At 37.9% G+C, this 23,325-nt stretch overlaps 1 protein-coding gene across 6 annotated transcripts in view; it reads right to left on the reverse strand.

Annotated features, from left to right (window-relative positions):
• Positions 1 to 23,325, reverse strand: part of Arid4b (AT-rich interaction domain 4B) — a 112,882-nt gene that overhangs the window by 51,567 nt on the left and 37,990 nt on the right. For all 6 annotated transcript variants that reach the window (XR_007973258.1, XM_052157077.1, XM_052157080.1 and 3 more), the window contains exons 3-7: positions 19,892 to 20,002; positions 15,838 to 15,903; positions 13,880 to 13,970; positions 11,270 to 11,349; positions 7,490 to 7,581 (exon numbers count right to left, since the gene is read on the reverse strand). Coding sequence is in view for 5 of the 6 variants with exons in the window: in XM_052157077.1 (XP_052013037.1) it covers positions 7,490 to 7,581; positions 11,270 to 11,349; positions 13,880 to 13,970; positions 15,838 to 15,903; positions 19,892 to 20,002 (440 nt within the window). In the remaining variant the exon portion in view is untranslated. The remainder of the gene's footprint in view (positions 1 to 7,489; positions 7,582 to 11,269; positions 11,350 to 13,879; positions 13,971 to 15,837; positions 15,904 to 19,891; positions 20,003 to 23,325) is intronic.

Genomic DNA, 23,325 nt, shown 5'->3' on the forward strand with positions numbered 1-23,325 from the left:
CAAGTTTATCTTCAAAAAAAAAAGGACATTATATTCACCCCACACTCCCAGAATCTTTTGGGCTAACTGTTTGAAAAGCAAAGGAGAAGAAGGGCATAGGCAGAGTACTGCACCTGTAATTCTAACAGTCAGGAGGCCAAGGCAAGGAGAACTGAAGTTTGAGGCTAGTATGATTTGCATAGCAAGACATGTTCCAAAAGATAAAACAAAGATTAAGGGGGGGAAGCAAAACAGAATAGCCAGTCTACAACTCCAAAGGGGGGTGGGGGGTTAAAAACCAATACTACATATCGGAATTACACTAAAAGCTCAGGAGATAGTCTTCTAGTATTCCCAATGACGACAAAGCTTAAAAAGGCAGAAGGCAGGGGTTGCAGAAATGGCTCAGGGGATAAGAATACTATCTATTCCAGAGGACCAGCTTATCTTCCCAACACACTCACACACATAAGCCCCTCCAAATTCCAGTTACATGGGAAACAATGCCCTCTTCTGGTCTCTGCAGGCAATACACATACATGGTACTTAAAACATTCATGCCCATACACATAAAATAAAACCTTAAAAAAAAAAAAAGGCAGAATTTTAAAAAAAAAGCTGGAAATTAACGGTGAAGGGGCAAGGAGACAATCCAGTCAGGAAACAACCATTGCAATCCTTAAAAGAAAATGAACCCAGTTCAGTACACAGAAAAATGCATATATGGGTCTTTTGTGCTGCTGTAAAATACATTCAGGAGATAAGCCTGGAGAGGACATGAGCTTTCTAAATGGTGATATTCTATCCCTTGCTTTGGAATACCTGCTTTTAAATATCTTTAGTACTATTTTAAATAGATGCATATTTGATATATCTTTCCAATGATAATTTGTAGATCCTGATTTTCTTCATATTCCTTCTATTTATTTAATCTTTATTTTTTTAAACACTCCAGATTTTATTCCCCTCCTGTTCCACCCTCCAACCGTTCCATATCCCATATCTCCTCTCCGCATCCCAGCTCAAATTCCAAACAATGGACACCTCTTCTGTCTCTCTCTTGGTATGAATTAAACATCAGATTTCTTTAAGACTGTTAATAGGCTGAAGTTCATTAGACCCTGCTGCTGTGTGTTCTGCTTATGGTGTTCATCAAAGCCAGATTCTTCGCTCTGAATTCTGACTGGGGTTGTTCCTAAAAATAAATCTTTAAAAAAATTACTACCTGCAAAATTCATGCTATCTTTGTTTCTAATAACTAAGTAGGATGAAGACAGATGCAGAGACCCACGGGTAAATATCAGGCGGAGCTGGGGGTCTTGTGGAAGAGTGGGAATAGAAATGAGCAAGCCAGAAGGGTCAAGGGAATCACAAGAAAACTACAGAGTCAACTAACCCAGGACCATGCTGGATCTGGACCTAAGACACCTACACATCTGTGGCAAATATGCAGCTTGGTCTTCATGTGGGTGCCCTACCAGTTGGACCATGAGTGGCATGGAGCTGCCTTGGTTTCTGATCCCTATCCCACCCCCCACCCCCCAAGTTGGGCCTCAGTGACAGAGGATATGCCTAGTCCTGCTGGGACCAGATGTCTCAGGGTGGGATGGTACCCTAGGCGGGGGTTCCCCTCTCTGAGAAGGAGAGGGGCAATGTGGGGAAGGATTTATAAGGGTGGGACTGGGAGGAGGAGAGGGAATGGAGACTGTCATGCTCTCAACCACTCTGCAGCAATGGGATTTTTAAATTGTAAACAAAGCAGCTAAGTGCAGGCCTCCTGCTGGGGAGTATTTAAGCCAGGTATTTAAATGTACATGTAAAAACACAAGAGATCTCTTTGTATGCTGACATCTGACCCCAATGTTTTCATGTAAATACATGATGATTCTATTTAGAATATGCACTCAGGACTTTGCAAAAGGAATGCTCCCTCAGTAAAGTCTATACAAACACCATCAAGCCTGGACACCCAAACACCTCTGCACCTGGGGTTGGGGATAACTCGGCCTGCACTTGCTATATAAGCATTAAATGTGCATATAAATAAGCACAATTTATAATATAAACAATTTCAGTTTTCAAATCTATAAGAGAGTTAATACTATGATCCAAATTTTACAAATCAACATGAGCAGGCTTGAGAAGAGTGCTGCCAAAGTCACACAGCTAGTGGCAATGTGATAGGAACCAGGTCCTAAAGCTTCATGTCCACACTAGACTAGAATCTCCACTAACGCGATTACCTGACTGACATTTCACACTCACTACTCTGTTAACACCAGAGTTACTAAAATTTAAATATACTCAGAACTATAGGAAAACTAATGACCAATGATAAAATATTAACTCATTAATTTTTCACCTATCAAAACAATCATAGGATCTGAGGTGAAGAGGACACCACATTTGTCTTAACACCAGGAGTAACTGGGACAAAAGGGATCTAAGCACACAGGAGCTCCACCAGACCAGTGGCACAGGTTCCTTCCAGTCTGTCTGGGCCAGTGCCCTAAACAGACCTTGGGCACAAACTTCCCAGCCAGTCCCACAACACCCAGAGGAAGCTCCACTCCCAGGTGCTTTTACACGCCCAGGATCCCAGGATCCCAGGAGCTTGGTCACACCAGGAACTCAGGGTCCCAGAGGCAGTTTGACTCCCAGGAACTCAAGACACACCCAGGATCCAGGATCCCAGAATCACAGGATCACAGAGACAGCTTGACTCTGAGGAGTTCTGACACAACCAGGACTATAGGAAGAACAGGTTCCAGTCAGATATAGCCAGAGCAGGTAGCACTAGAGATAACCAGATGGCGGGAGGCAATCATAAGAATATAAGCAAAAGAAAACAAGGTCACTTGGCATCATCAGAAACCAAGACTTCAACCATAGAAAGTCCTGGATACACCATCACACCAGAAAAGCAAGATTCAGATCTAAAAATCACTTCTCATGAAGAAAGAAGACTTTAAGAAGGACATAATTCCCTTAAAGAAATACAGGAGAACACAGGTAACCAGGTAGCCCTTAAAGAGGAAACACAAAACCCCTTAAAGAATTATAGGAAAACACAATCACACAGGCAAAGAACATGAACAAAACCAGTTACCCAGGATCTAAAATGAAAGTATAAACAACAAAAAAATCACAAAGGGAGATATCCTTGGAGATAGAAAACCTAGGAAAGAGATCAGGAGTCATAGATGCAAGCATCACCAACAGAATACAAGAAACAGAAGAGAGAATCTCAGATACAGAAGATATCATAGAAAGCATTGACACAACAGTCAAAGAAAAAGCAAAAAGTAAAAAAGCTCCTAATCTAAAACATCCAGGAAATCCAGGACACAATGAGAAGATCACACCTAAGGATTAGAGGTACAGAAGAGAGTGAAGACTCCCAACTTAAAGGGCCAATAAATATCTTCAACAGAATTATAGAAGAAAACTTGCCTAACCTGAAGAAAGAGATGCCCATGAACAAACAAGAAGAAGCCTGCAGAACTCCAAACAGACTGAACCAGAACAGAAATTACTCCCGGCACATAATACTCAAAACATTAAATGCACTAAACAACGAGTATTAAAAGCAGTAAGGAAAAAAAGTTCAAGTAACATATAAAGACAGGCCTATCAGAATAACACCAGACTTCTCACCAGAGATGATGAAAGCTAGAAGATCCTAGACAGATGTCATACAAACCCTACGAGAAGACAAATGCCAGCCCAGGCTACTATACCCAGCAAAACTCTCAAAGATGGACAAAATAGATTCCATGACAAAACAAAATTCACACACTATCTTTCCACAAATCCAGTCCTTCAAAGGATAATAGATGGAAAATGCCAACACAAGGAGGAAAACTACACCCTAGAAAAAGCAAGAAAGTAATCTTTCAACAAACCCACACAAATATAATTCTACCTCTAACAACAAAAATAACAGGAAGTAGCAATCATTTTACCTTAATCTCTGACTATGAAAATTAATATTACCAAAATATCCTAATCAATTGAAATTTAAAAATATAAGGAATTAGAAATTTGTTGGCTGTTATCCAGTGGTCTAATCTGGTTATTGGAGAGATGTGTCCAATACTGTACAATCCATATACACTTTCTGCTTGTTTGTACGTGACAGTGTCTTGCTGTGTGGCATCACATAATGGTCTTGAAATCATGCTTCTCCTATCTCAGGCTCTCTATAAGTAGGATTGCCTATTTGATGTTTTTATACTATACTAGGGTTTTCAGAACAGCTTACATATGTCAAAATCATTTATACAGCCAAAAGAAACTTAGACCATTAATTTGGGAGGTGGCTTGTAAAAGAACAACAAAAAGTGAGACTGAATGTTTTTCTTGATATTTATAATCATTGTATCAATTTTGAAGAAGATGACCTTATAAGTTACTCTTTTTCTGAGATGAAGGCTTGTCAAAATCATCACAGCCAATGAACCAGAATCTTACCCTCACCTAATGTCTGTGCCACCCTCCAAGCAGAACCATTGTTCATTGAAACAGTTGATGAATGACTTCATGGATAGACCATCCTAATACACACTCCATTTCTTTTTTTTTATTCGATATATTTTTTATTTACATTTTCAATGGTTTCCCCTTTTCTAGCCCCCACTCCCCGAAAGTCCCATAAGCCCCCTTCTCTCCCCCTGTCCTTCCACCCATCCCTTCCTACTTCCCCGTTCTGGTTTTGCTGAATACTGCTTCACTGAGTCTTTCCAGAACAAGGGGCCACTTCTCCTTTCTTCTTGTGCCTTATTTGATGTGTGGATTATGTTTTGGGTATTACAATTTTCTAGGTTAATATCCACTTATTAGTGAGTGCATACCATGATTCACCTTTTGAGTCTGAGTTACCTCACTTAGTATGATGTTCTCTAGCTCCATCCATTAGCCTAAGAATTTCATGAATTCATTGTTTCTAATGGCTGAATAGTACTCCAATGTGTATATATACCACATTTTTTTGCATCCACTCTTCTGTTGAGGGATACCTGGGTTCTTTCCAGCTTCTGGCAACTATAAATAGGGCTGCTATTGATCCTTGACAAAGGGGCTGAAAACATCCAATGGAAAAAAGATAGCCATTTCAACAAATGGTGCTGGTTCAACTGGAGGTCAGCATGCAGAAGAATGCAAATTGATCCATCCTTGTCTCCTTGTACTAAGCTCAAATCCAAATGGATCAAGGACCTCCACATAAAGCCAGACACTCTGAAGCTAATAGAAAAGAAACTGGGGAAGACCCTTGAGGACATCAGTACAAGGAGAAAGTTTTTGAACAGAACACCAATAGCGTATGCTCTAAGATCAAGAATTGACAAATAGGACCTCATAAAATCACCATTTCTTAAATGAATATAACCTCTACCCTGTGGGCTGAGAATGATGACAATCACTCAAGTCAAATAGCTTTGACCATAGCAGGAAATCTGTATCCACATAATTGTGCGCAGCAGAACAGTCAACTCTTAGCTTAGCTACAATGTAGGTAAAATCCTTTGGGGATGTGAGGGACATTGAAGTACAGCCTTAATCCAATGAACTCCAATGTTTAAAAATTGTTCTTCCTTTGGGTTTGTTCCACACTAAGAGTCAAGATTTTAGGCTCTACCAAAAACAGAACAAACAAACCCACAACCAAAAAGACTTTATCTTTTTATGTTCATTTAATAACATGTTCATCATTTTTATGATTGGTATAAAATATATATTGTATTGAATATAATTTTAAAAAAACCTCACAATTCACCTTCTTAAGTGAATGCTTTGTGGCAATGTAACAGACCTGTCAAAAATTAAAATAATCAGATCAGAGTTACACCTAAATTACAATGAAGGTTTTCTTATTAATAGCACCACACATTTTCTGAGTCTTAATATATAGCCCTGGCTTGTCTAGAATTCACAGATCTACATGCCTCTGGCATTAAAGGCATGTACCACCACCGCAATGAGTACACCATTTATTTTCAGTTTATTTTTCTCTGTGGTTGAAACACATTTAATTTTAAAATGTTATACAGAAAAGAATTTTTCAAGTCACCATAAAAATAACAAGGCAGAGATATTGTCTGGCAACTAAAGAAAACATTTTCTATAAGATTCAGAGAGTAAATACATAACTCAAATTATATCAAGACAGGAAAATGGATGGCAATGAATATCTTTTTAGTGAAGTAAATTAGTCTTCTAATTTCCTTCCTCAACTGAAAGTTTATTCGATAGTAAAACTAATTTGGAAAGTAACTTAAGTACTCTAGCTAAGGAAAACCAAACTTGTCAGTTAAACAGAAAAAGCCTGTGGGAAAAGCTCTTTCCTGTCTCAGAATGATTTCCTTAATCTTAAATTTTACTTATTTACTCACACTCATTTATGTATGCATGCATGTATGTATGTATGTATGTATGTATGTATGTATATGCTAACTATCTGTATGTGTACAGGAGGGACAGCTGATGCCCATGCAAGCCAAAGAAGCCATCAGATTCTCTGGAGCTGGAGTTACAGTAATCGCCCAATGTGGGTGCCCTGGTCCTCTACAAGGGAAGCAACCATTCTTAACTGCCAATCCATCTCTATAGAACCCTGATTTTAATAAGAAAATTATTTTTAAAAAGGACTATTATTACAGATAAAAAAATCATAATAAAGGTGAATGAGCCCATTAAATAGTAATGAGTGAACTTACCTACCATCTTGAGGGTTCAGAAAAAAATCAGATTTAATATCTGACTGTATATGTTGAAAGCATTTACTTAAGGTTCTTAATTAATTCAAGTGAATATTTATTTTTAGCTGTTTAACAATATTTTCTTTTGTGATTATATTTTTATTTCTGATAAATTTTAATTCAAATCATTAATTTTTAAAAGAAAACCTGAGAGAATAAATTAATAAAATATATTCTGCTGCCTAATCCACTAAAACTTATTATTGCTCCAAAAAAGTTGTTTTTAACCCTTTCAGGAATTTGTCTCTTAGGTACCAAGAAAGAAAACCACCACCATAATAGATGAAATTTTACCTATGACATTTCATAAATGCAAAGAATTTAGGAGATTCATTTAAAAAAAAGTCTGGTTTCAAAGGAAACAGCAGAGAACAACAAAATTGCTTAAAGTTGAGAGCTACAGCGTGAGCAAGATAATGGCAGGAAGAGAGGTACTAGGAACAACAACAACAGTAACAAAAAAAACCCACCATGAATAAATGCATGATTTCAGAACACCGATGGGGTAACTAACTAGTTCTGTTCCAAAAAGCAGCATCAAGATATATGAAGGAAGACCTGGAGGAGAACACAGCTGTTCTGGCTGGTGGGCAAGGAGATCAGGCTCATGCTGAGGAGTCTGAATCACTATTAGACTGACATCAGCAGGAGAGCTCGTTAACATTTTCAATTTACAATTTAAAGACCTATTAAAACAATACTGGAAAGAGAAATGATTTCAGGTTCACTAACAGTTATGAAAATTGACTTACATATGATTAGATCTTCTTCCTCTATTTGTTTTCTTTCCTATGACTGGAGTGCCAAAATGCTCAGGATTGGTGAGTGGGAGCTGGTCTAGTGTCTGTGGGTGAGAACAAAACCCAACAAGTTATTACTTTGCAAGTGCTTTCTTCATTTTAAACCAAACCAATGTAACATGCTTATATTTTGAAACTATTTTTTTTTCATCCAAGGAAGACTGCAATCAACTTTCCTACTGAAAGAAAAGTCTAGTTTCAAAGATATTAGAATAAAGATGAATGAGCCCATTATTTGGAGAGAGGAAGAAAAATAAAGTCCTGGCTGTCTGTCTAGGATAGGCCACACACCCCCAAAAATCACTAAAATACAAAATAATCAATAGCTTACCCAAAATACACACATGAGCTCAGACACTTATTAAGAGTTAATTCTTAGGATGAGGTCAACAACAGCTCAAAATTTTCCTTGTGCATAGTAAATCATAATACGTAAAAAAAAAAAAATTGTAGTAATTAACTATCAAGAGAAGCATGAGTAGTTTGAAAGGGGATCCAGAGAAGGTATATTGTAATTTGGCAAATGTTTTCTACAATAAATCTTTCTTAAAGAAAATGTTTTAAAAATGACTTTTAGTATTTGTTTTCCTTCTTAATCTGCAGCACATAATATAATTGCCAGTATGAAAATGAGTACTCCTTCCTTGATATAATCTAAACATCTCACGGGAATGTACTTTTCACATTTCACAAGTTTTCTTGTCCTTTTTTCAGCCTTCATTTCCTGCAAAGTATATAAAAAGCCAAAGGCAGCCCCTTCAAAGACTACCTAATTGACTTTAATCCTTTAAAGATCACTGTTGACAATGTGTCTATTTTCTTTTCACCTAACAGCATGTGTGCATATATACAGACAAACACTTTTCTTTTTCCTTTTCTACCAATAAAATATTTGCTGTTGGGAGGTAATTTTGTGAACACTGGAGAAATGATGGATTCCTGAGAAAATTGTCAAGATAGAGAAACTACCTAAGGATAAGATTTATTAAAGTTATATTTTAAAGTGTTCTAAAAAGAGTTATCTATGGACAGAGCAGAGCACTTGCTGAACGTGCACAAGGACCTAGCTTTGATTTTAAGCACTCTGCAAGAGAAACCAAATAAAAGAGGTATATACAGATATAGGTTACATTCCCTTCTACAGACAATCCTTACCAAAGGTTAACATAATAAAATTATAAGATATTTCTTATTTTTTAACTAATTGCTTTTTTCTCTAACAGAGGATGAGCTACTCAAGTAGAAATGCCATGTCTACACAGCTCATCAGTGTCCTAAGCACAGCATTGACACATAGGAAGGGATTAATGAATGTATCACACCCCTATTATCCTAACTTCCCTTAAGCAAAACATAAATGAAAGTAAACACCAACAGAAAGAGACACAGTGTCTTCTCCTTGAAGACACCACAAACACATAGCTATTGTTCATACTATCTCAGCCTATCCTTGCCTTATGAACCAATCCAGTTTCAAATTCTTTTGATAAAAGCAAAACTATTAGATACTTCTTTACAACAAGTCTTCATCAGATGAAAAAGTAAGGATTTTAAGCTGCCATATTTACTTACTGGCAATAACTGGATATATGTTCTAAGGGAACACATATAAACCTCATAAATCCAGAAAGATCACTTCAACATGTCACTTGCTCCAAAGTAATCAGATTTCTTGCATTAAACCTTCCAAGCATGGGTATGTTGGTACAGAACTGCAATCCCAGCACTTGGGAAGAAGAAAAGATGCACGCTACAAGTTCAATGTATGCTTAGCCTACCTATGGAGAGGCACAGCTTCAAGAAGCCAACAAAACATCCAACCTCTAAAACTAAGCCAACCCAAGATACCTGCAAGTCTAACACTTGGGAGACTCTGAGGAAATATGGAAGACAACCAGAATTTCAAGGTTAATGTCAACTAAGGATCAAGTTCAGGTCAGTCTTCACAGAGAGACCTCATCTCAAAAGAACAAAAAAGTGAACAAACAAAACCTCACCTCCAAATATAATCCAATAATTATTTATTGAAGGTTCTTGTAGAGAAAACACTGCTGGGAAAAGGAAGACTCACCAAAGAAATGTTCTATTCCCCTAAAATAGTTTAAAATTTATATGGCACGTATATAACAAAAAAGACCACAAAGCAAGAACTCTCAAGGGAAGTGCATAAAATAAAGGGTGAGGTAATATAATGAGCAAAAAGCCCATGAAATATATAGGAAAAAGCATTTCTAGTGGCCTTAAGAGAAGATTCTATCAAGTGGGCTCAACAGAAACCAAGACAAGCCAGAACAAACCATAATCTGGAAATAGCAAGCAATCTACTAAGTGTAGGGAGTGGTAAACAACAAGAAATGCAATTTTAAATGAAATTTTAAAAATGCAATTTTAAATGCTGAATGAAGCATAAATACTTTCAAACAAGCAGATAGTCTAATATATAAGTAAATAATACTAAATTGTCCTATAACAGTCTTCTAAACAAACAGGACAAAGGTATGACAGTTCAGCTACACTGTGTATCAGTCACTTTTGAGAGAGAATGACCTGGACTGTATAGCCATGTTACTTTGTATACTGACTTAAGTTCAGGAATTCAGATCCTTGGTAGTTTTCTTGGACCAGCTTGCAAGTAAAGAGCTGACTTTTACGCTACAAAGTACTAGTCTGACTAGTTCTGGCTATCAGTCTTATAACTACTTAATAAGGAATGTTAAAAACAACATGTACTGCAGAGAGTGTGACAATGCGCTCAGCAAAGCCTCTAGTTGACAGGCATTTCACTCCTTAGACTAACAAGTGAGGCTCCCTTCCTGGGCCAGGCACTGCAGCAGGAACTATGATCAAAGCAGTGAGGGAGACAAAGAGCCTGCTGCGGGGATACATGCTGCCTAGGAGTGTAGACCCCCACACACAAACAAACAAAACACATACTTTAATGTCAGGGTGTGGCTAACAGTGTGAAAGAGAAATCAGAGAAAAAGACAAAGAGGGTGATTTCAGAATGAGCAGTCAGGCAAAAGCTACAATGTCACTATGAAATAGGTCCTGCTGTCATCTTCATAGCTTTCAACTCTTCTTCTCACAAATATTTATTAATTCTTGAGATTTCTTTAAAGTTTTATACAACCTGGCTGGAATATTTACATAAAGTTATATAGAAATGGCCCAAGAAGCTCGTGATAGTGGGGCATGGCCATAGTCCCAGCACTCAGCATGTAAAAGCAAGACAACCATGAGTTTGCGGCCAGCCTGGGACTCAGAGAAATCCTATTTATTTAAAAAAGAAAAAAAAAAAAAAGAAAGAAAAGGCAGTCTAAATTAGCATATTATTTTCTTTGTGGAAAAGTACTAAAATGCTTTAAACACGTAACTTCATGTGTTTGAACTCATGGCTTTCAACATAGTTCACAGATCACATAATGACACATGTACTTGGGAAATTTTGATTAAAGGGTTTGCTCACTGGATTGAAAAAGCAAAACTTTACTCCTTCCAAAGAAAATAATAAAATGCGTTCAAGCTAGGCATGGTGACACACACCTTTAATCCCAGTACTCAGGAGGCAGAGGCAGGTGGCTCTCTGTGAGTTTAAGGGTAGATTGATCTGTACAATGAGTTCTAGGGCAACCACAGCCAGGGCTACATAGTGAGGCCCTGTCTCAAACAAACAAACAAAATCAACAACAAAAGAAAATCCAGAAGACGTGTCCATTCAATTTCATTACTTACTTCACTTTCAGCAAAATGTCTCTCTCCTTTCAGACATAATGAAGACCTTCTCAGTGTCTTCTCATCTCCATCATCAAAAACTGCGAGGAAGTAAAAATAGAAGTGACTGAGGAACTTTTCTAAGATTATGACAGAAATCATTAAATTTTCTGAGTGCAAATAGTCCCATTTTTTAAGAATTAATTTGGAATTCAGTTCACACGTCATGTTTTCTAGAAAAAAATCTTTAATTATAGCTATTACAGTAGTTTGCTATTTCTACCAAAATGCATCTTATAAATAAAAGTATTCTCCTTCAGCCAGTGAAATGGCCTTGGGGATAAAGGCACTTGCTGCTGCTACACCTGAAGACCCAAATTCCCAGTGGAACACAGAATTGATTCCTGCCAAGTTGCCCTCTGACCTCTATACATGTTAAGGCACACATTCTCACTCTGTGTCTCTGAATCTCTGTGTCTCTCTCATATTCACACAAATTTTAAGACTCCTTGAAGTAAGAAACACAAAACAAAAGGAGGTATTTCAAGAAGAAACAATTTAAATGCTAATTAATTGCCCTCAAAATGGTACTGGAAAGAAAATCAAGTCTTCCTGCTGGCAGCCACCCACAGAAGCTAACAAATTTATGCAGCATCTATCCCAATCCCCCCAAAATACCTACATCTACATTACAGTAAGGTTGCGCAATTTGGTCACTCCCTATATGCAAAACGTATCAATAAGCTGATGTGACAAACTGATCCTATAACACAATAGGAGCTCCATCCTAAAAGAGTCCTTTGCCAGTTGTCAAAATCAAAAGCTGTTTCCACATATTAACAAATGTTCCCTGAGGTGGCAAAGCTACAATTTGTGGATTTAAGGTACTACAATATTTGCTATAAATGATAGAGGTGATAATAACTCATTTGATGGTAATGATTAAGTTACAATTTGAAAAATAGTTTAGATAAAGAATGATCTTCACATGTTGAAGGTACATTGTCTATTTTATGATAAAAAGAATTTCAAGAAACCCCTATATTCCTTTGAAATCCTGGACAGTACAACTAGTTTTAATAAATCTGAATTTTAAATTTTTTAGTGTGTGTGTTTGTGTGTGTGTGTGAGAGAGAGACAGAGACAGAAGGAGGGGGGAAGAGGGAGAGGGGCCCCTCTAGTTAAGATTACTATTGCTGTGATGAAATGCCATGATCAAAACTAACTTGGGGAAGGAAAGGTTTATTTAACTTATACTTGTACATCATAAGCCTTCATTGATAGAAGAACACAAGAACACCAACAAGGTAGGAATCTGGAGGCAGAAGCTGATGCATAGGCCATGGAAGGGTGCTGCTTACTGGCTTGCTCCCTTTGGCTTGCTCCTTAAAGAACCTAGAATCACCAGGCCAGGAGCATGCCCACCCACGAAGGGCTGAGCCTTCCCACATCAAGTAAGTAAGAAAATACCTTATAACTTTGCCTAAAGTCCTACCTTATAAAGGAATTTACTTAGCTGAGGCTCCCTCCTCTCCAATGAAGTTGATATGAAACTAACTAGCACAGCGTGTGTGTGTGTGTGTGTGTGTGTGTGCGCGCGCGTATGTGTGTGTGTCTGCACACACACACACACACACACACACCATAAACCAGAGGACAACTTGCACAAGTTGGTTCCCTCTTCCATCATGTGGATACCATGATTTTAACTATGATTCAGGTTCGGTAGTGCATACCTTTATCCACAGAATCATATCACTGGGCCCCGAACACTAAGAAAGCTGAAACAAGAGTCTTGTGAGCTGAGGCCAGCACAGGTTACACACACACACACACACACACACACACACACACACTCCTCTACCTGCATTCAACTTGGCCAAAATTTTAAAGGAAGAGTGACATCAGTCTGACAAGGACTGGGAAAACACATATATTTGTACGCTGACCATACGAACATTTAAGAAAGACAGGCAATTTTCAATCTTAGGTTGAAAAGCATGTGTCTCTTCAACTTCAACCTCTATCTATTCCTTAGTGCACAGGAAAAAAATGAAGATGGCATACACATGGTAGCCATTCACCACTGTAATGGCAAGAAGACTGGCAGAACAGAAAATAAATGAGATTATATCCGACTTACAGAAATTGGGTTATACAGTTAAGACTACTGAACTCAACAGTATAACCCAATGATGAAGATAGAGAAACAAGTTCCTGTTAAGATATACTTTGAAGTAGAAATAGCTAGAAAGCCACATATACACTTTATACTAAATAATTTCAAATTGTATGTACATATAAGCAGCCAAGAAATATTTCTTTTGCCAGGCAGTGGTGGTAGACACCTTTAAAGCCAGCACTTGGGAGGCAGAGGCAGGCGTATTTCTGAGTTTGAGGTCAGCATGGTCTACAGAGTAAGTTCCAGGAGAGCTAGGGCTACACAGAGAAACCCTGTCTCGAAACACCCCCCCCCCAAAAAAAAATTTCTTTTACAATCTGCAAGATAACCAGTAATAATAAGAGTCTATTGTACTAGTGAAGGAAATTTAATCCAGGAAATCTAGCTTTATCTGCATTAAAATTTTGTATAACTAAAAATAAAATTTTAATAAAAACTGATTGTCTTACCCACAGTATACCAACTTGCATCTGTCAGTTTATTGATAACAGCTTCCTGATAGGCACCATCAAGATTCTTCACTTCCACAACAGCTCCTACCTAAAATATTATGTAAATATTAGAAAAACTTTTGAAGACAAATGAACCAAAAGCAATAAACAGTAACACTGAACTCTTTTTTTTTGAAAATGCATACATGGTATGCTGTGGATTGCTTTCTTTTTGTATTATTTTCTGCTCCCTCAAGAGGGGTGCCCTGACAAGGAGTAGATCATGTAGAGCCAGGTGAGGTCAGGTGAAATCTTAATTGATCGGATAAGGCTAGAGCCTGTGATTGGGCAGTGGAAGGAAAGACAGAGCTGAAAGTTTAGAGGCAGAAGAAAGGTAGATAAGACAGAGGACAGAAGATGGAGGAAGAAGATGAACCAGAACTGCATGGCCTGAAGGAGCCATAAGTAGCTAGGGATTCAATAGAGTTATATAGGGTACATCTGTCCAATCTAGGTATGCAGCTTGTATTTCTATCCATTGAGTCTTGTGTTCTTTGCATTGGTATTTTGGGGTTGGAGATTTACCATTATAAATCTAGCTGGTACATTGTAAGTCTCTAGTGCCTTCACTTCATCAGGCTAAGGGGAGCTGAATGATGACAGATCCAGGCATTCCAGGAAAGACTGTTTCAGTCAGCCTAGCAAGCGGAGACTAAGAAAGCTAGCTTGGGAGTGGGTCTTGACCGAAGCAGCTTGGCAACAGGCTGGCCGCTGGAACAAGGGCAAGATGGCCGCTTGGGGCTGGCCAAAGGGGGTAGGTAAAACCACTGATGCCCATGTTTAGCCGGATTACAGTGGTGATAATGAAACAGCTACCGGCTTGATTTGTGTTCAAGATGCCTAAAGTTTTACTAACATACTTTTCTACCTATTGTCAGTGAAGATGTCCATATACTGGGTAAGGAAAATACATCTAAGCATTACTAAGAAAGCAGTTTGGTCTCTATAGACCTGTAACGAAAGGGATCTTAAGAACTCCCAAGGATAGGTTGTGTACTCTAATCCTAACAGCACACCTTCTCAACCACAGGCTGTGAGCCTATCTGAATCTTGATGCTGACATTAATGCTTGTGAAACTGGAGTCGAATTACTTCTTTCCATTAGTTTTCTGTTCTATAGAGTTGTTCTTAAGACTAAATTACTAGATGCAAAAAGACTTGGGACAGCATTAGCACACATTAAGTATAAGTAAGTGGTAGTTGAAGTCATAACTGTGTATGTCTCTGGTCCTTGAAAGTGACAAATGGATACATAAAAATTAAAGATGATGCCTATAGAATGGAAATGATAGGAAACTTTTTTACAAGGTAAGAATTAATAATAAGAAACTTTTTTTTAAACTGAAGAGTTTTAGAAGCCCCTGGTACCAAGTAAGCTATGTTTTGTGCCAAAATCTACAAAATGTTTCTTTACTATTCTTAGTGTTTCCTAAAGATTCCTCAAGCCCAGATGGTGGACATTTTCAAACATGGTGGTTTCCCAAACTCCCTGCAACTGGCTTACTGGCATACAAGAAAGCATCACCTATCCCACAAGTGAATGAAGAACAAGTGGATCAACCTCCCAATCACCCTCAAAAGATTCAATCTGCCAGTGGGTGGCTCCAAAAACAAGAGCTCTGGATTTTGCTTTTATTTGCTTACTCTTTAGAGCATCTTACATCATGAATACCTTATTCCTGGAAAATCCATTCTCGAAGTAAAGGAAAACACCTGACTGAACGCAGTCAATATGTCCTTAATGCTCATTTCATTTTTAAACAGATTTTGCTATCATTTCAGATTTGATTTAATATTAAATATACTCCAATTAGTCTTTTTAGAGAAAACTATATATCTGGTTAAAAATGAACAGCCAATACATTAAAAGAATCAAGTGTCATTCTCCAATCAATACTGGAGTAATGAAAACTCACCTTCAGTGGACCCTTTATGTGGTCATCCTGAACTTCCACTGTTGAAGAATCATGTCTAAAAGTCACCTAGAAAATATAAATCTAATTAATTACACGCCAAAAAACCCCCAAACAATAGCAGCTCATGCATGTACAAATATCACAAACTAAATAAAGATCAACTAGTCTAAATAAAAGCCCAAACACTAAACAAATAAATAGAAAACTGTTTAAACAGATTATCTTTTCTTTTTTAAATAAAAATAATCACGGACAGATGCCACAACTACAAGGTGGATATCCACTCATCACAGTGCATTTTACTACTTACTGCCTTAATGTACAACTTCTCCTTAAAGTTTGAGGGGGAGAAACAATGTAATGAACTTAGTCTATGAGGATTTGTATCAATTTGTGATAGCCTAATTTAATACTAAGCAGTGGATACAAATTTGATTTTTGGATTACTTTGTTTTGGATTTTTTGAGACAATGTCTCATTATGTACCTCAGACTCTTTGGTGCTTGGATTACAAGTGTGTCCCCATCAAACTCAATGGCCACAACAGTCACTCAAAACTAAGTTTCAGGTTTGATGATCAAACTTAATATCCAAGGTTGTGAATGGTAGTAGATCAGAGGTAGGTATTTGCTAAAGAAAGCACTTGATTCAATCTCCAGCATAGAGAAGGCAGACAATCACACCCCCAAAACTTTAATCCCCTTTTGTTAAAAAGAAAGCTAATAAGCCGGGCGGTGGTGGCGCACGCCTGTAATCCCAGCACTTTGGGAGGCAGAGCACTTTGGGAGGCAGAGGCAGAGGCAGGCGGATTTCTGAGTTCGAGGCCAGCCTGGTCTACAGAGTGAGCTCCAGGACAGCCAGCCAGGGATATACAGAGAAACCCTGTCTCAAAAAAGAAGAAGAAGAAAGAAAAGAAAAAAAGAAAGCTAATAAACAGCAAGTCTAAATAAATAGTCCAGGATCACAGAACTAGAACATGAAAGAGCTAAGATTTAAATATTGGGTAGTCTTTTCCAGACCTTTTTGTACTTTGTAGCAGTACTATGAAAATCAGAGAATTGGGAAAACAGTTAACAGATGGGTAACACTATGTACCCCTGGCTGACCTGGAATCCCCATATAGATCAGGGTGGCCTTGAAATCAAAGATTTGCTTTCCTCTGTCTCTCATGTGCTGAGATGAAAGCTAAGGCCAGAAAAAAAAAGTAATTAGCTGGTAAAAAGCATCACAGGCCAGCGACGGTAATCCAAGCACTCAGGAGGTACAGATAGGAGGATCTCTCTAAGTCCAAGCCTAGCCAAATCTGCCCAGCAAGTTCTACGACAGCTAAAACTACGTAGAGACCCTGCCTGAAAACAATCACCATATTCAATACAGAAAAATAAAAAATAATGAGTTAACATGTTAATATTAGAGTCTAGTGAGGAAAGGTTTTATATCCATAGAATCCCATCTATTTTAGTGGCCCACAAAACAAAGGTTTTAAAAGTTTGTTTAGTATGGGCTAAATAGATCAAAAGTTAGCAAAGAAATGTATCACCAAGTCTGCTTAAAATGCATGTACTTTGAAACAGAGTGTCTCTATGTAGCCCTTACTGTCCTGGAACTCCCTATATAAAAAAGCTTACCTACAAACTCAGAGAGCTGCCTACCTCTACCTCTGCCTCTGTCCCCCAAATGCTGGGATTAAATACCTGTGCCACTTTAGCTTAAATGTATTCATTTTTTATAGTTTGTTTTATACTTTTATTTATATGTCTGTGAGTATGAATATGTGTATGAATGTAAGCTCAAAAGCTAGGAATCAAACTCAGGTCCTCTGCAAGAACAGTAAGCATTCTTAACTACTCAGTTACCTATCCTGCCATTGTTGTATGCATGTTTAATTATTTATCAAATGTTTTGAAGATTAGTAAAATCATAAACTTTGAATTATCAATGTTGGGGCTTCCAAAAAAATTCAAGAAGTTTCAAATACCTATTACATGTGCTGCCAACACAGGAAGTATAGCAAAGCACTGAAGCCTTGTCTCTTTCCTTCATATCGAAAACAGGAAAGCTATATCCCATCCCCTGGGTCATTTGTTACATAGCTAAGGGTGAACTGAAATTAAATCCAGCCTACGATTTTCAACAACAGGCACAAGTCCTGAGTGGCATTAGTCCTGCCCAAAGAACATACTTCTTGCTGGCACATGAGTGACATCTTGAGCTAAGGAATAGCTTCTTCTCCAGGAGGAAAGGGGTTTTCCCAAACTCAGTATCAGATCTTTTAAGTACCCCTAAGCAAATAAATTATAAAACTGATACATAGGGTTTTTTTTCATCCCTAGAATGGTGTTGACAAATACCATTAAGCTCAGAAAATGGAAGTATTCAATGACAGATGAGGAAATGTCACTGTAAAAGCATTTACCTAACCATATTACAAAGCAACTCTAGGCACCAGTCTGTGAAAATACAAGGGAAGGTGTGGCCCAGATGGGCTTCCTTCAGGTTCACAGTTGTTAATTTAGAGGCCTTATCATATAATTAATTTTTAGCCAGGGTAGAAATCAAAATAACCCAAGAAGCTTCAACACATGCTTAAGAGAGACACCCAGGCAGCACACACAAATTATTTCAGTGGAAATAATCATACTTCTTCCACTTGGTTAATTATTGAAGTCAGTGGTTATCAAGTCATGGTTATCTGGTCAGCTATAATGTACACCCTCCTATCTCCACACTCCTTCATCTAACAGAGTCCCCCAAGTCCAGTCACTCAGTACATTATTAGCAAGTGGGTAAGTACCCACAACAGGAAACTGTTTCACTGGTCCTCAGTTTTTACTCTCCCGTGTTTTTCAAATAGAAAGGCACCTTTCTTCTATTAAACACACATAGTCTTTCATTCATTCATGTACTCATTCTTTTTGTAGCTATCATCAAACACAGGGTCTTGCTCGTGGCACACAGATGTTGTACCACTATGCTACAAATCTACTCCCTTTTGCTTATTTTTGAAGAGGATCTCACTATGTTCCCCATGTGGGTCTCCAATTCCTAAGTTGAAATGCAGGTCCGGCCACTGCTTTGCTAACAGCTGGGACCATAGGTGCACCTCAACGGTCTTACAGTAATTTCTTAAAATGAAAGCAATTAAATTTGTCCATTAACTGACTCAAAACTCAAGTACTTTAGAAAGATTTTTTTTAAAAAAAAAATGGCAGAGGGCCAAGTGTCAGGTGGTATATAACTGTAATTCCAACGTTCAGAAGGTTGCAGTTTACAGATTGCTGTGAGTTCAAGGCTAGCCTGTGCTACACAGCAAGACCTTTTCTCAAAAAATGGAGGAAGGGAGAAAGACAAAAGGATGGGCTGGAAATACAGTTCTGTACCAGGAGAATATCTGCCTAGTATTCGCAAGGCCCAAGATGCCATCTCAGGATCACAGACAAGGTAGCAGGAGAGTGTCAGTAACTGATGTTTTGCTATAGGGGAAACTTATGTATCCCTGACTGGCTAAGATATCGAAACCAGGTTGGCCTCTACCTACTAAGGACTAGGATTAAAGATATGTACCACCATGCCTGGCCATTGTTTTCATGTAATAAAACTAAAGAATCAAATTAGATGGTTTATAAGATCCTTTCCAACACTAAACTAGCAATCCTAAAGAAACCAAGTCTGCACTGAAATTATCAGCTGTGATAAGAAAATTTTATTCCAATTGAATTTTTTGTTGCTGTTGTTGTTGTTGTTGTTTGGATTTGGTTTTTTCGAGACAGGGTTTCTCTGTATAGCCCTGGCTGTCCTGGAACTCACTCTGTAGACCAGGCTGTCCAGGAACTCAGAAATCCTCCTGCCTCTGCCTCCCAGAGTGCTGGGATTATAGGTGTGTGCCACCACCACCTGGCCCAATTTCAATATTTTTAAATCACAAATATTGTTTAGCTCGAGAATGGTTTATAGCCACTATTTTAAAAATTCATTTTGCACCAAGATAATTTTTAATTTTAAGACTTTAAGTATCAAATATTTAATGACTATTAAATTACAAACAATATCATACCTTGACTTTGACAAGTCGTTTTGCAGTCTTGATCTTGGCTTCACAAAAGGCTCCTCTGTATTTGGCACTCACATCAGTGCCCACTGTCAAATAAGGAGGCTCATCAAGGGCCTAAAAATACAAAGAAATACAACCTGATTTAAACTGCTTTTTTTTCCCCTACGATCAGGCTTCAGAATACACCTAATCTTGTTACAGTAATTTAAGTTAGAATAGTGAAGCCAACTATAAAATATTATAAATTAAAAATAATAAAACATATATCATAGACCAACTAAATGTACATCATGGAAAATAAAGACATTTTTTTTGCCTATAAACACATATGGTCCCTATGGTCACACTCACAGATACAACCTTCCATTGAAGGCTCTCACCACCTATTCACTCATTCACTAATTCATTCATTGACTTATTAAAATATATAGTTATCATACAACCACTGGATTTGCTAGTTAGCAGATCTTAAATCTCAATGCACAAAGAAATGTTTTCTAACAGGCTATACCTTGTAGCCATCCAGATTCAGGATAGTTCTGTTCTTTATCTACAAAACTGACAGAATAAAAGAAGTGCACGTGTTCCCAACTATTGCTGAGAGCCACATGAAGCAATCCACTATGCACTGTCTCAAACTACTGACAGAATGCTTTATATGGATTCTCTGTTAGTCTACCCTTCAGCTTTAAATATACTGCTAACTTGTGGGCTTGACTTTATTGGTTCTAATCTAGCTGCTTGTTTTTTACAGTAGGTTGCATTTCTGCACTAAATCTTATTTTCACTAATTCCACAGCCAAAGGAAGATTATGTAAACTGTTTTTTCCAAAGCCATTTCTCAAAAAAAATGAGATGGAAGGGTTGACAAAATGGCTCTGTGGGTGAAAGCACTTCCCTGGCAAGCCATACACCTGGGTTCAATTCTTAGAAGTCACATAAAAAGAGAGGAGAGAGCTGACTCCATGAACTTGTCCTCTGACCTCCATATACTAGGTATGACATGCACACCCCACTGATTCATACATACACATAAGGATTTTAGTTTTAGTTTGTGTTTTGTTTGTTTGTTTTGTGTAGCCTTGGCTGTCCTGAACCCCTTCTGTAGACCAGGTTGGCCTGTAACTCACAGAGAGTTGCCTGCCTCTGTCTCTTGAGTGCTGGGACTAAAGGTCACTACCACTAAGCCTACAAAGTCATTTTTTTAAAACTAAAAGATATTATTAATGTAGAATCCATAAGGGGAATAAACCAACATCTAATCTGGCCTCTATACATGTCCATATGGGTAAATGTATATACAGACATACACATGAAACCTATATCCCCCACATTTTTGGTGTTACCCCCCCCCCAGTAGACTTATGTGTTTAAATGCTTGACCCACGGGTAGTGTTACTATTAGGTGTGACCATGTTGGAGTAGTTATGGCCTTGTTAGAGAGAATGTATCACTGTGGGGGGTGGGCTTTGACGTCTTCTATGTTCAAGTTCCACCAAGTGTGGAACTCCACTCTCCTTCTGGTTGCCCTGTAGAAGACAGTTCCCTTCTGCTGCCTTTATATCTATATGTAGAAGTCTTCAGGGGCTCCCTCAGCACCAAGTCCGCTCAGGTACACTTCCATGCTTCCCGCCATGATGATAAAGTTAGCCATGCATCAAATAAATGTTTCTTTTATAAGTTTGCTGTGGTCATGATGTCTCTACATAGCAATGAAACACTAAGACACAGCACCAATGTAACTGCAGCAATGTAATTCAGTGATAGAACAGGTGTTTTACTTAGTTCTATCCCTAGTATCCTCCAATCCCCAAAAGGCAGATTACTGAATGAGATGTGTAGTGGTAGATAAAATCTACCACTTCAAAGTTAAAAGATACTAGGTATCAGTACATAATCACTACCTTACAGGTATGAAAAGAATATGCTGTATCTGGAATATTTAGAACATGCCCACTGAACAGTACAAAATACAGATTAAACAATTTACATCCTTAAAGGGGGAGGTAGATCATTAAAAAACAATTCCTATAAAAAGAACAGATGCCATTATCTTTCTCTTCCCCCTACCTAACTCTGTGTATGAAGTAACTCCTTTAAAATTGTTTCCCTTGCTCAATTCAGCCATGACATAATCATGCTGCCTTCTAGTAGTAAGAGTTGCTAGGATTCTAAGATACTGATGCCTAATGAAGTGTACCATGATCCATTAGTGCAGCAATCAACCAAGTCTGCACAGCTATTCTGAATCTAATGTACTCTGATTCAAAGCAGACGTACACAAAGAACTGTGTCAGTAGGTTAACCAAGACTCCTCTTACTAGGACTGACAGTTATGCAGATATGTGTATCTATATAATCAAGAAGGAAAATAAAAACCTCTTACCTTCTTTTTGTTCTGTTTCTCAGATTTTGGTCAATAATACAGACCATTTCAGAGGCTAAAAATAAGATGTTTTTAAGTAGTACCTACACACCATGGAGGAAATTAAACCACTAAATCGCCATCCCTTTGTTTAGCAAACAGAACACTTTTCTAGTTGCTAAGGCAACAGCTAATTCAGTTACACCATGTTACTTAATTATTTTTCTAGTCTATCTACAAAAATGTCCTAATTGCGCGCGCGCACAGACACACACATACAGACACACACACACACACACACACACACACACACAAAATCTATTCAATTCCATGGGAACATTAACAAAAGCAATTTTAAAATTCACTAACAGTGGCTGAATCCCTTCAAAGTGTCAAGGAAGCCACATAAGTGCATAAAAGGTACCAACAATGATTTCTAATGTACCTCCAGGCTGCAGTTCACCACACAAAAGTGTTAGAACAACAGCTAAATCAACTCTTGAAATGGCAGAGTAATGCTGATACTACCTAAAAAAACATTTAATTATTAAGATCAATCGTATAAAACACAAAACATACTATAGTACATTTTACTAAGGGAGTTTCTTAGAAAACAGGGGAGGGGCATTTAAACTGGTAACAGTGCTGATGCAACTGGAGAATCAGAAACTGAGACTATTAAATTTGATGTTAAAACCACAATAATAAATATCCTTACACATACAGAGTGGCAATAAATCTGTGAAAACCCAACCTATTTGTTATGATAACCCCAAAGCAGCATTAAAACAATGGAGAGTCCCACCAGGCATATGAGTAAGAATCCATCTGTATGCCATCAGTATAACACTAAAGAACAAAGTTTAAATAAGACATATAGCATTTTAGAAAACATATATAGGAAATATATATGGAATTTAGGAAGGCCCAGGGAAAGACAAATTAATGCTGAGTATACAAGGCTAGGAAAACAGTGGCACCCAAAGGCACATGCTGCTGAAGATATGGATGCAGCTAAGACTAGGAAGTGCACACCAAGTCTGAAAAATCTGCTACAATGAAGATAGTCAAA

The sequence above is a fragment of the Apodemus sylvaticus genome, chromosome 14 (assembly GCF_947179515.1).
Source record: "Apodemus sylvaticus chromosome 14, mApoSyl1.1, whole genome shotgun sequence".
NCBI classification, from domain to species: Eukaryota; Metazoa; Chordata; class Mammalia; order Rodentia; family Muridae; genus Apodemus; species Apodemus sylvaticus.